Source organism: Lactuca saligna, chromosome 5 (assembly GCF_052625555.1).
Source record: "Lactuca saligna cultivar CGN05327 chromosome 5, ASM5262555v1, whole genome shotgun sequence".
Classification (NCBI taxonomy): domain Eukaryota; kingdom Viridiplantae; phylum Streptophyta; class Magnoliopsida; order Asterales; family Asteraceae; genus Lactuca; species Lactuca saligna.
The window spans coordinates 317,103,511-317,117,704 of NC_136421.1; the positions used below are offsets into that span (position 1 = coordinate 317,103,511).

Below are 14,194 nucleotides of genomic sequence, written 5' to 3' on the forward strand. Positions count from 1 at the left end.
AATTCAAGTTATTGAATCTCCCAGTTTTACAACAGTGACGCTGTTTCTCTTTCCGGACTCTGACCTGAACCTAGGGCCGACGTGAAAAATGGCGATAGCCGTTGCGTCTTGCTGGTTTAATGCGTTAGCCTCCACCAGCACTTCTCGCTATACAGTCTCTTCCCAACGGTTGTTTTCCGCGTCACAAATACCGGCTACTCGTTTAGTCATTCCGAAAGCTGTTAGTCAGAGTCAAAATCCGAGGAAGAGAACTCCCAAGGAACATACTCACAAATCGTCACCTGAGGTATATTCAGTAATTGAACGTCGGGAGCTCATTAGTAGCGTATGTGTAAATTCAGTTTGAGTTTTTTTTTTTTTTTAATGTAACTTATTGCTGTTCCAGTTAGTTCGGTTGTCATGGTGGTCAGGTCACAGGCGGCCTATTATTCGTTAGTTTTTAGTTTATAGAATTTTCTTTTTTCTGATTAAACCTTTTCATCATCCAATGGCCGGTGTTGAGTTGAGTGTTGACACCTGACACGCCATGTGATGCTATATTTGGATCTTCCTACAGCTCTTAGCGTTTGTCTGAATTAGCCGATGAAGACCTGGTTTAATTCCTAGTCCACAAGGTCTCATTTGAACAAGATTCATTGCTGCTTGGGATTTTTTGAGCGATCGGATTTTTTTTTCTTTCTCAAAAGAATCTTGTGTGATATAAGCCAATTCAAGAACACATTTCCCTTAGTTATATATGCTTCTTATAGTGACTTGCTTGTTGAGCATGCTTACTTATTTGTTTGGTGTATTTTCATCCAGAAAGAAGCTAATTCTCAAAAAATTTCAAGAAGATCAAGAGATGAAAGAAAATATTCAGATGCTGACAATCGCAGTGGTATTAAAAAAACAGAAAAACCTCAATCAACAGCTTTCAAGTCATTTGGTACACAGAGAAAAAGTGCTAAAGGTTTTATGGGTAACTTGACGGATCAACAGGTATTGACAATTTTTTTTTCCAGTTCATAATTTGATACTTTTCCTTCTACTGATAATGTAGGGAACCACATTTAGTAGTCAAGGGGACACCATCCAAGGGTCAACTGTTTGACCCCTTATCTGTAAAACGATCCCTAATTTACTTTTCTTTCCAGGCTGAGACTGCTAAAATTCAAGATGCTGCCTTTCTTAATGCTGTTGTGAAGGTAATTCTAACTATTTTAAACCAAACTCTTCAGCCTTCACGAATATTAACACCCTATCATTTTGTTTATAAATTATTATATTATGCTTCTGCATCTAATTAAATAGAGATGCCAACACCCTTGTAGTTCTCATTGCTCACCATGGTCAGTTAAAATTGTTTGTTTCTTTATTTCCTTCAGGTTTATTGCACTCATACTGCACCTGATTATTCTCTTCCTTGGCAAAAGCAAAGGCAGTTTACAAGTACAGGAAGGCATGTATTGATCCCTATACCTTCCTAGAGAGAAAAAGAAAACTTCTATTACAAGCTGCAATTTCATATGAAAAGTGTAATCATTTTTTCCTATGTCCAAAGTAAAATGATTGTTTGTCATTGTTGATGCAGTGCTTTCATGATCGGTGATGGAAAGCTTTTGACAAATGCTCACTGTGTGGAACACAACACACAAGTAAGTTTTTACACTTACACTGTTTATTTCTGTATCATGTCAATAATCAGTGGAGCTTTGTTGCATTCTGTTTGTTGATTTCACTCAAGAGGCCAACCAATGTTAATATAATAATATATTAATATTGCAGGTCAAAGTCAAGAGAAGGGGTGATGATACCAAGTATGTGGCTAAGGTATACTTTAAAATTGAATTCTTGTAATTCTTTGGCATCAAATGAAGATAGTTTTTATTATTAACAAATGTTTGTACTTGACAGGTTTTAGCTAAAGGTATGGAATGTGACATAGCTTTGCTTTCAGTGGAAAATGAGAAATTCTGGAAAGGAGCCGAACCACTTCAGTTTGGCCATTTGCCTCGTCTTCAGGTTAATATCCCTGTCCACTTCCCACCTGTTATAAATAGAAAAAAAAAATTGGTTTATGCATTTTGCATTTTCCTCAACAGGATGCAGTTACTGTTGTAGGGTATCCGCTTGGAGGAGACACCATTTCAGTGACCAAAGGTGTTGTATCTCGAATAGAGGTTTGTTGACTTTCTTAAATTCTAGTCTGCTTTCTGATTGTGTATAAAAGGAAAGTAAGACTAATAGTGTTGGTTTGTGAGTGACAGGTTACATCGTATGCTCATGGATCAGCTGAACTGTTGGGCATTCAAATTGATGCAGCAATCAACCCTGGTAAGGGCATCATGTGTTAGATCATATTTTACTAATGTCATGTCATGTCATGTTTCTTCCTGCTGTAACCACTGCTTATACCAGCCATTTTGTAGGTAATAGCGGTGGTCCTGCTTTCAATGATCAGGGAGAATGCATTGGTGTGGCATTTCAGGTAACCAACTAACACTGTAATATTTATCATCTTCTTCTTCTGAAATGAATGGAATGGAATTATATATTTGTATTTTTAGGTGTACAGGTCTGATGATGTTGAGAACATTGGGTATGTAATTCCAACAACGGTTGTGTCTCACTTTCTGGATGACTATGAGAGAAATGGGAAGTACACCGGTGAGAGAATTTATATTGAATGCAAACAAACATATTCATATGCTGTTGTTAGTTAGTTAGTTACATTAACTAGTCGAACCGATTTGATGAAAAAAAATAATATATATATACATTGTTTCAGGTTTCCCTTCCCTTGGAATATTATTGCAAAAATTAGAGAATCCAGCTTTACGTGCCTGCTTGAAAGTGCCATCTAATGAGGGTGTTCTTGTCCGCCGTGTGGAACCCACTTCTGGTGCCAGCAGTGTTTTGAAGGAGGTATTATTATATTTTCTGGTTTACAATTTACATATAAAGAGATGCTCATTATGTATACATATATATATTTTTTACAGTTTTTGTTATTTCTTAGGGGGATGTGATTGTAAGCTTTGATGGTGTAGATGTTGGATCAGAAGGGACAGTTCCATTCCGATCAACCGAACGCATTGCATTCCGCTACCTCATTAGTCAAAAGTAAAGCTTTTAACCATTTATTGTTGTCATATTTACACTGATTTTTTTTTTTTTTTAAATTGTGATTATCATAATATCCCTACCTACCTCACATGCACAGGTTCACTGGTGATACGGCAGAGGTTGGTATCATCAGAGCAGGGGATTTCATGAAAGTCAAAACCGCTATGAATCCACGAGTTCATTTGGTAGGATTTGAACAAAATCACCTTCTAATATGAAGAATCTTTTTTACTTGTAAATATAGAGTTATCGAGTATGTATGTATGTATGTATGTAGGTACCATATCATATTGAAGGTGGTCAGCCATCATACTTGATAGTAGCTGGCTTAGTTTTTACTCCTTTGTCAGAACCTTTGATAGAGTAAGACTATTATTCCCTTCCTTTCATTAGTCTAAACACTTTTTCTTCATATCAAGTACTTGCTAATGCTTTTATCTTTTATCCTGACAGTGAGGAATGCGAAGACAGCATAGGGGTAAAATGAAGTTTGATTACTTTTTATTAAACACAAGCTTGTTGGTTGGTTTAGAGTTTAGAAGTTGATGATTTGTGGTTTGTTTTCTTTATAGCTGAAACTATTGACAAAGGCACGGTATTCCATGGCAAGGTTCAAAGGAGAACAGATAGTGATCTTGTCACAGGTAGGTATTAAATGTAATATGAATATAAAACCTTTCTTCAAATGGTATTTGAATGTTTTGTTGACCTGACCATGTATATTCAACTTACTTAGGTATTAGCAAATGAGGTTAACATTGGATACGAGGATATGAGCAACGAACAGGTATATGTATATTTTAACCCAAATTTTACTAGTGTTTTTATGTTAGTCGGACTCAGAAATATTAAGTTTAGTTTGTTGCTTAAAATGATTGGACAGGTTCTGAAGTTCAATGGAACCCGAATAAAGAACATTCATCATCTTGCTCATCTTGTTGACTGTGAGTAGAGTTGTTCTCATTCTCTCTATAGAGTAAAAAACTTTTGGAATCTTTTTATGTATATAATTTATGGAAAATGTTGGTTGGTTGGTTGGCAGCATGCAAGGAGAAGTACTTGATATTCGAATTCGAAGACAATTATCTTGCTGTATTAGAGCGAGAGGCTTCGTCGGCTGCATCATCATGCATTCTTAAAGATTATGGTATTCCATCCGAGAGATCCAGCGATCTTCTGGAGCCATATGTGGACCCCATTGGCACTGGAGAAAACCAAGTGATGGACGACAATGATCTTGGTGTTGGTGACACACCCCCCATCACAAATTCAGAGTTTGGTTCTGATGGGCTTCAGTGGGCTTAGCTTAATCAACAACTTGTAGTTGCAAACACACTCAGTCCGCCATTTTTTTAGGCTTAGGCACCAGGCACCATCAGCAAAGTTGAAGTTTGAAATACGGGAACTTATTTTTACTGCCTGCAGAGAGGAGAGAGATACAAGGAAGTTGCAGCAGCCAATGGACAATTCAATACATGATGGTAAGTAGGCAAACCATTTGTTGTACTTGTACTTGTAGTTGTAGCTCTCATGATTTCATCATTTTTAGGGAAACACCCAAATTTTAATAAGTTCATTGCGCTCATTTGTTATGGAAAATAAATTCAAAATTATACTTGACAATTTAGTCTAATTCACCAGGGATTGTAAGCTTTTTCTGTTCCCACAAAAAATATTTGAAAACAAAATATGATAAGTTGATTCACATATTCTATGTGTTGGTAGTAGGGTTATTCAGCATTTTTACCATTTTGATCTGTTATAGGGTTATTATTCGTCGCTGAGTTGCCATTGTTTTGTCTACCTTGACTTTTTTTTTTTTTGTCAGAAGTTGGTATTTTAATATGTAATTTAGGACAATATACAGAAAAGCCAGCATATTTTGGCAATATTTTTTGTGTTTTATGTCATATCTAGGATGGAATTCGTCATCATAAGAAACCAATAAATGATGAACTCAAATCCAAAGTTCCAAACTTGATTAACAGAAATACAGAATGACCAAATCAAAAACCAAAAATAAAAAGTTTGCTCCTGAAAAAATAGGTCTTCAGATGAAAGAACACAAACACAATTATGAGATTATGACCACAGAGACACATAAATGACAAAAAGAGGTACGAAATTAGGAATCTGCTAGCTGTGCCGCCTAAAAATTTGGGATTTCGGAATGCTGAAAAAAGTCCCTTCCTTTGGTGATCAATTTTGGACGATTCTTGTTTTCTTTCTCTGTTTGTTTGTACCTTAAATCTTTTGTGTTGTATTATTGCTTGTTTGTTTTATAACTGTTTCCTATCAGACAATTATTGTGTTTCTTTATCTTTTCCTACTTAACCAGTTTTTGGGTGGTTTAGTGGTAAAAAGACTTTAGATAAAACATTTAAAGTAACAGCACACATGCTAACTCCTGGGTGATGTATTGTATCTACATAATCAAAATTTTTTGGTCCTTGTTTACATTTTTAGTTGGTTGTCCTTGAAGATTTTGACTTCAAACTTAAACTTTAAGACCGAAGGGTGCTCAAATGCATATGAATACTTATAAAAATCATATCATTTTTTGTTAATAAAATTAGATTGTTATTTTGAATATATATATATATATATATATATATATATATATATATATATATATATATATATATATATATATATATATATATATTAATCATATTTAATATATTAGTTTATAAAATGAAAACAAACAATTGTTTTTTTTAACTCGACCAGTTATGTCGAACGCTACACACGTTCATATAGTATCCTGGATCACTGTATTTCTTCTCTCAAAAAGGTTTCACAAAAAGGTAAATTACAAGATGAGTTTGTCAATAAATAATATTTATGTCCATTCCTCTTTAACCTTTTAAGAAATGTTGTTTTATTTATTATTTGATTTCGTGGATGAATATCTTATTCAAATCTAAATGCACCTCACGTTTTCCTTTTAAGGTCTACATTTAAATTATGATGAAGTTTGATTGTAGATAAAACAACGATAATAAATAATACTCCGAAACTTAAATTGTTGTAAAATCTATTCTAAACCGTTGAAAAATGAAAGTAAAAATCTTACAATATCGATCTTGAAAATACCAATTACAAACAAAGTTTTTTATTTTATTTTATTTTATGGAATATGGCTTTAGGTGGATTGATAATTTAACTTTTAAAGATCTAAATTGTGTACCTTAAAAAGATAGAAACAAAGACTTTGTAGCTTTACTCTTCAAACACGACAACTTTCCTTTTAATAATAATAATTAGTGGGACACAAAGAAGTTAGGACTAGTTTTTTCTGAGATTGATCTTGGATCTGTCATGGAATCGTTCGTTCTTTTTTCGAATCGGTCTCGTTTTAGATTGGTTCGGTCTTGATCTTTTTTCGGAATCGGTTCGAAATTGGTATTTTTATTCATGTCTAATTACATCTATAAATTTTGGGCATAAAATTACTATGCAAGATCCCTTGGGGTCTATTAAGAAGCTCCATAACATTTAGCGCAAGGAAATCAAAAGTGTCAATGACATAAACACATATTGATTTTCAATCACACATTCTCATGCTTTGCCATTTTGCATGAAGTAATTTTTAAAGAAGTCAGCCTTACAGTAAAACTATCACTCCTCAAACCCATGAGAAGGGAAACCCATATTAGATCTACATATGTGTGTTTCCTTCCTATTTATTAATAAAAAATAAACACAACAATTGGTCTAAGTGTTGACCTTCTTTGTAACGTCCCAAAATTACAAAGAGATTTTTCAAATCTAAAATATAATAACCAGTTAAAACATTTGTTTCAAAAACCACCACGTAATATTCATTTGATTAAAACCATAAAATATCAAAGTTAGGTTTACAAACTGCGGAAATGAACATCTTCGATGCGTGTGTACATTTCTACCGAGCTCTTCTCACGAACGACTTGCAAAATATAATCCACAACTGTAAGCATAAAGCTTAGTGAGTTCCACAATATACCACATATTCCATCATACATACAATGCATCCACACAAGATCTCGGCTCTAGCGCCGAACAATCAAATCTCCTATCCACGTACATATATCATGCGTAACAAGCCCAACCATAGGGAGTATACGGGCCCTATCCCTAACTCTATTGTCAGGGGAGGAACCATGCTACGATCTAACCATAGTCTTTCCTATCAGTGATGTGATCCAACCATAATCCTTCATATCAGTGTTATGATCCAACCACAATCTTTCCTATCTGTGTTGTGATCCAACGACAATAATTCCTATTAGTGTTGTGATCCAACCATAATCTTTCCATATAATTGATAAAGTCATATATAGTTAGGGAGCAGATAGACAGTCGAACAAATGACCCACCCGAGAGTGAATAATCAGACAAAAACATCACAATCAGGTATTAAGGCCAAGAGTTTTCAGGTTACCCAACTTAAACTACCTAGAACCCAAGCTATCATTATCACATAATCATGTAACATAACGACATAGCAAAATACCAATATGTCTATACCCTTAGCAACTGGCATTCCCTAGTTACCCTATCGTTGGCCACTTCTCAATTAAGTCCTTCGCTGGTAAGTCATACATAGTCCATATAACCTGTCTACCCTAGTTACTCTAACCAAACATAACCCCTAACAATACCATACAATCAATAGGCAAGACCTTTCCATTCTAGCATATAAAGACACTAAGTGTCCTATACTGCACATATATAAAAATGAGCTATCTCAGCCACTAACATACTTGTGCTCTAACATCACCTCTATTCTAACATACAAGGGATATACAATAGGACATGTGACATAGTGAGAAACTCACCTGAATTGCAGAACCATAGAAGCACAACCACACTCTAAGTCCTTGTACTACTCAATCCTGCGAACCGACTAATCACCAAAAGAGATAAATCCTCAATCAACAATCTAAGTCCTCCAAATTTGACCCCAAGTCAAACTGGTCAATAGTCAACGGTCAAATTTAAACAAAGTCAATAGTTAACTTAGCCAAATTCAATGTCACGTCGTGACACTCTATGTGTGACATCATGAGAGAGCAAGGACAAAACAGTCGCGATTTTGAGCACTGTCCCGTCATGACAAACCTTTTTGTCACGTCGTGACTTCTAGTAGAAAGCCAAAATCTTCATTAAGTGCTTAATTCCTTCAGATTAAGGCCTATAACTTCAGATCTAGTTCCTTTCACAGACTTAATGGAGAAAGTTTCCAATTTTATCCATTAGGACTCCATCCCAACGCTAGATCTACAACCCTAAATCCATTAAGCCCTTCCTATGACCTTAACTTGTTCATGGACCCAAAATAGCTCCAAACATGACTCTTTTCTCATTCTCAGAAACATAAGGACCATTTGAGAGTCACACCAAGCTTCGGAGTTCCTCAAACTCGAAGTGTAGCACCTGGTTCCTGGTATGTATTCTTGATTATTAACTCTCCTTATGTATTGCATTTTAATCTTGGACTCGGCGAGTTGAAGGGCTAACTCGCCGAGTAGGAGCAGGACTAGTCGCGGGTTCAGCTCTGTCTGGACTGAAACCCTAACCCAGGTGTTTGCACCTTATTTAAACGATCTAACCCAGCCTCCATTTCCCCTAGCACTCCTAGAGATCTGTAGAATGAAACCCTAGCCCCCTTTGTGTCCTTGTGGGTGATTTTTAGCATTGTGAAGGTGGTTTGGAGCTTGGGAGTTGAAGGAGAAGGTTGAAGAGTGCAAGAAGGGAAGAAGATCCGGAATCTACTCTGTGAAGGGCTTCTATTCAGGTAGAAAAGTTCCTACCTTGATCTTTAGTTCATTGAACCCCCTTCTTGTCCCTAAAAAGAGGTTTTAAGCCCTAAGAACCTAAATCTCTATGTGTTTATGGTTAATGTTCTGCAAGGACTTCGGATTTGGACCTTTAGGACATCCTAGTAGCATAAAGTCTATGGTTGAGGTGATTGAGGTCCCTATTGAGTGTAAGACCTCTTAAAGAGCTTGGAATTGCATGTTTGCGCTCATAGGGCCGTGCATGCACGTAAAGTTTGCAACTTTATGTGGTAAACATGCCCTAGGACCTTAGATCTGTGGTTTTGAAGCATTGCATGTCTCAGATCTGGCCTACTTGGGAAATGGGTCGAGGAACTCGGCGAGTCCCAAAGTGGAACTCGGCGAGTTCTATGAAGATGGTCTTAGACTCGGCGAGTTGGATGAACAACTCGGCGAGTCCTATGAAGATTTCCTGGAGCTCGCCGAGTTGTTCTTCAAACTCGGCGAGTCATATGAACTTTCGCAGAGCAAGAGGGGTTTAAGCGTTGAAGGATCAACCCTTCGTAACCGCACGCGGAATTAACCGTGTAGCGAAGTCCCCAAAACCCCAAACCCTCGTATGGGGTGTTCTGGTGTGGATTGGAAGCGAGTAAGGGGATCCGCTCGAGGAACTCGGCGAGTTGCTCGCGGACTCGGCGAGTCGGGACTCGAGTCGGCCCCATAGTCCCGAGTGGTGAGTCAAAGGTGACTCAGTGAGTGTGGAGAGGGACTTGGCGAGTAGGACCGGATTAGTAAGGGAAGGACTCGGCAAGTTGCTTGTGGACTCGGCGAGTCCAGTCAACTGGAAGTTGACTTTGACTTGGATTTCGACTTGGTCAAGGGTAAAAGGGTCATTTTACCCTAAGAACATCTAGCAGTGTTTGACTGATCGTTTTGTGGGATTTATAGCCGGAGGGCGTCCGCAGCAGCAGTAGACAGTCAGTTTCCGATCAGATTAGCAGCTACTTTGAGGTGAGTTACCTTCCAGTAGCGGTGGGTCTACGGCCACAATGCCGGCCCACCAGTAGGAGTTGTATGTAGATGATTGTCTCTGTGATATTCATCTAAGGGATTGCTACTACCTGTGTTGTATTTATGTGCTAGTGACAGTAGGGGGAGATAGTCCCCAAGATATCCGGTCGGTAGGGCCGAAGGGGTAGTCATACCCAGCCATGTTAGATAGATTCTGATATTGTGATACATGTTATGTGGTAGTAGTAGAGGGGAGCAATAGTTTCCCCAGTATCCGGTCGAGAGGACCGAAGGGGAGGCCAGCACCCAGATATGCTAGGCAGTATTCGGTCGAGAGGACCAAAGGGGTAGGTCGGGCACCCAGATATGCCTGACAATTTATGTATGTTATGTGATTATATGGTATGTGGTACAGTGGGGGAACTCACTAAGCTTCGTGCTTACAGTTTTCAGTTGTGGTTTCAGGTACCTCTTCAGCTAAGGGAAATGAGCCGGCGCGGTAGCAGCATATCACACACACTCTTGTTTCCGCAGTTATGAGTTTATTCTGGGATTGATACTCTGATATTTTGGTTGTTTACATGTTGTGGATTTCAAATTTGGGTTCTCGATGTGAAATGGTTTAATTAAAAAATGTTTTAATTATTAGTGTTTCTAAGTAAAGTTTTAAAAACGAAATTTTTGGACGTGAAAATTGGGTCGTTACACGAAGAGCATTCATGGAAGGGACCAAAAACATCTAAATGAGCCTAAACTTGACACAAGAAGAACAAGTATCAAGATTTAGACTTTATACCTCCAACAAATATAAAATCTGAAGGGAATGAGGGATCCAAGCTAGCTCATTGCTTCCTTGCACCACATTGTACTTCTGCTTCTTCAAGTATCACCAAAAGCCAAGAAAAAGGGCTCCATTCAATCAAACAAGCCCAGGAGCATGAAATGGGTATAGGATTTTGTTGAGAGAGGTTGACTTTAAATTTGGAAAAAACCCTAAAAATCACGGGCTTGGGTTGCAGTTGCTGTCATGTCGTGACACCCTTCATGTCACGATCTTTAATTGACCTGACATGTCGTGACGCCCTTCATTAAATTAGTAATTTATTATATTCAAAAAGTTTCACCTAATAAAAAACCTTAATAGGCATTTTCACTTAAAAGTTTTTTATCTTCAAAATATTAAACCTATAATATATGTTTTTTAGTAGTTGTTTATAAAATCTAAACCACAACTAAATAATTTGCTATTGTTTCTTTTAAAAAGTTGGCTAATATTCTAATTATATGTATGTTAAAATGTTTTAGTTTTTAAAAACCGGATTCGAAAATCCAATCCAACCAAATTGTAATTTGGTTGGATCGGATCAGACTTGAATTTAGTTTGGAATATTCGCATCCATGTCTTGAAAACCGTAATCAATTTGGATTCACTTGATTAAACGAACACCCCTTAAAGGATATATCAGATGTACAGCTCATCCGATCTCATCAATAATTTCCTTTTTATCATTTTCTATTATTAGCCTTTATCTTGCTTCCTAGTTTGATTAGGTTTCCAAGAAACTTGTATACATACTTGGCTTCTTTTTTCTTTGATAGATTGAATGCAAATTAAAAAGTAAGAATCCACAACGGGGTTCTTCATGGTATTAGAGCAGGGGAACAAACTTTACTAAAATCTAAATGGCAGGCGGCGACACACTAGGAAGTTATAATGTCAACTCCAATCCTTCGTCGGATCCTAGCTCCCCGTTCTATATTCACCCCACAGACTACCCACCACAGGTACATGTGAACGGATTTCTTACTGATAGCAATTACGCAGATTTGTCACGGGAGATGAGAGATTTTCTATTGTCAAAGAACAAATCCGATTTTATTGATGGAACCATAAGACAACCATTTGTTGAAGCTGTGGAATTGAGTGCTTGGCAGCACTGCGATGCACTTATAAACAGTTGGCTGACAACGACTATGGAGAAAGAAATACGTAGCAGTGTAAAATGCGCCAACACTTCCAAAGAGGTCTGGGATGATCTTGAAGAGCGTTTTAGAAAAGAAAGTGCACCACACGCTTATGATTTAAAGCGAGCACTAACTATCATGAGGCAATACAATGTCGTTGTATCTACCTATTTCACAAAATTAAGGGCTATATGGGATGGAATTCATTCTATTTCTCCAATTCCAAGGTGCACATGTGGAAAATGCACATGTGATATGGGAAAGAGACTTGTTGAGTCAAGAGACGCATATACGAGTTCCTTATGGGACTCGACGACATATATGGAACAATCAAGACACAAATCCTAAGAACTAAACCAATGCCAACTCTCGGTACCATTTATAATCTCGTGGATGAAGACGAACAACAACGTAACATAACGACGTCCAAAAAACAAGTTTCGATGACAACCTTTCAAGTTAATAGCCAACCTTATGAAAAACTCAACCCAGAGAAACGAAATAATAATTTCAAAGGTCTCAAGTGCAAGCACCGTGGAAAGAATGGTCATACCATTGAAGGCCGCTTCGAGAAAATAGGGTACCCTAACTGGTGGGACTCTCGTCAATGCAAACATACATGAGACCAATGGAAAAATTTTAAACCTAAACCGAAGGCAGCAACTATAGAACTTGAAAGCCCAATACTTGGCCTCAATCTTGATTAATACTATAAAGTGATAAAGCAATTCACAGGATCAACAAAACCGGAGGTCAACATGGCTGGTAACTTAAATTTCAAAAGGCCTTGGGTAATTGAATTAGGAGCCACTGAACACATAGCCTGCAACACTTCCAATCTGTCCAACCTAAAAGACTCAAAAGATGGAATCCTAGTTAGCATACCAAATGGAGATCAAGTTCCAGTTCAAGGAGTTGGAAGCATCTCTCTCCCTAACGATATAAGCATCAATCAGTGTTGTAAAACTCACCGAGTTTGCCGATTACTCCTCCGAGTACTCGCTACTCCCCCCCTTGCCGAGGCGAGTTACCTAATCCCGAGTACTCCCCGATCGACCCCTTACGGACTGAGTAGTGTTGTGAAATTCGGTCAACTCAGTGATTAATATGTATAATATACTTAATGGTTTATTATTTAACACACACACATGTGATTATTACTACATATTTATCTTAAATTTTCAGTAATTATTCACGAAGTGAGACCATTATGTGTTTTTCGTTTTTTGTGTATTCACATATATCCGATTTTGTTATATATTTCAATCAACTTATGATTTTATCTTATGATTTTAACATATATATTTCCCTAAAAATATTTCTACACAAATTTCCAAATCCGAGTACTCCCGAGTACTCTCGAGTACTCGCTACTCGGTAGTCGGCCGAACAGGTACCGAGTAACGAGTTCTACAACATTGGCATCAATGATGCCTTATATATTCCTAACTTCAAATGCAATTTATTACCAGTGAGTAGAATCACAAAAGTTTTGAATTGTTTTGTGACATTCTTCCCGGATTTTTGTCTTATATAGGACTTATAGTCGAGGAAGTTGATTGGTGCGGGGAGATGCGAGAATGGTTTATATCACTTGGAAGGATCGGAAAAAAGAGTAGCAGTTGTGGCTAGGGATGAGCGTGGGATGGAACTGGTACCGACCCGTACCGTTCCCGATTTCCCGAATACCAAATTTGATCGAAAGTTAATCTCGAATACCGAAACGAATTAACATCACCGGTACCATTACCGAGAATGGTACCGGTACTCGATACTAGTACCGGTACCGGCGGTACCGATTCTCGAATTTCATGTATTTTAAGTACCAAGTACCGTCCCATATTTTTAAATTTGGCACAGTTCAGTACAGGTACGAGATCGGGATTTGGGACAAACTGCTCATCCCTAGTTGTGGCAGTCAAACTTGACTTTAACATTTGGCATAGGATATTAGGTTATGCATCCAACAATAAATTACAACATATTGATTCGATAGGTAGCTTAGCTAGTAGTGAACATTGTAATTCATGTGTAAAAGCAAAACAAACCAGAATTCCCTTTTCTGATAGTTTAATAAAAATCACTGATTGTTTTGATCTCATACATTGCGATATATGGGGTAGCTATCTTGTGCCATCTACCACTAGGGCTCAATATTTTTTTTAACTATTGTTGATGATTTTAGTCACGCCACATGGGTGTACCTGATAAAAAATAAATCGGATGTCATTTATAGCTTGATAGTGTTTTGCAACCTGATTCGTACACAATTTGGGAAAGATATCAAGAAGATTAGAAGTGATAACAGCGGTGAGTTTGTTTCTAATCAAATGATAAAGTGTAACGACCCG

At 37.4% G+C, this 14,194-nt stretch overlaps 2 protein-coding genes across 2 annotated transcripts; both read left to right on the forward strand.

The window, feature by feature from the left end:
- Positions 1-5: 5 nt before the first annotated feature.
- On the forward strand, positions 6-4,814 carry DEG2 (DEGP protease 2). The gene is made up of 20 exons (XM_078997297.1): positions 6-286; positions 802-978; positions 1,134-1,184; positions 1,365-1,438; positions 1,571-1,634; positions 1,765-1,809; positions 1,894-2,001; positions 2,082-2,159; positions 2,247-2,313; positions 2,409-2,467; positions 2,547-2,646; positions 2,768-2,904; positions 2,999-3,102; positions 3,203-3,290; positions 3,383-3,468; positions 3,559-3,583; positions 3,678-3,749; positions 3,842-3,892; positions 3,989-4,049; positions 4,148-4,814. The coding sequence occupies exons 1-20, from the start codon at positions 89-91 to the stop codon at positions 4,408-4,410; spliced, it is 1,908 nt and encodes a 635-aa protein (XP_078853423.1). The 5' UTR covers positions 6-88; the 3' UTR covers positions 4,411-4,814.
- A 6,747-nt stretch (positions 4,815-11,561) lies between these two features.
- On the forward strand, positions 11,562-12,191 carry LOC145047105 (uncharacterized). The gene has a single exon (XM_078995350.1). It carries the CDS (start codon positions 11,562-11,564, stop codon positions 12,189-12,191), a length of 630 nt encoding a protein of 209 aa, XP_078851476.1.
- Positions 12,192-14,194: the final 2,003 nt, after the last annotated feature.

What these genes read in the sequence shown, in the direction of transcription:
- DEG2 (XM_078997297.1), top strand. Translation starts at nt 89, where the DNA reads ATGGCGATAGCCGTTGCGTCTTGCTGGTTTAATGCGTTAGCCTCCACC. An exon ending in GAGAAATGGGAAGTACACCG is followed by an intron (nt 2,647 to 2,767) that starts GTGAGAGAATTT and finishes ACATTGTTTCAG; the next exon opens with GTTTCCCTTCCCTTGGAATA. An exon ending in CGCTACCTCATTAGTCAAAA is followed by an intron (nt 3,103 to 3,202) that starts GTAAAGCTTTTA and finishes TCACATGCACAG; the next exon opens with GTTCACTGGTGATACGGCAG.
- LOC145047105 (XM_078995350.1), top strand. Translation starts at nt 11,562, where the DNA reads ATGGCAGGCGGCGACACACTAGGAAGTTATAATGTCAACTCCAATCCT.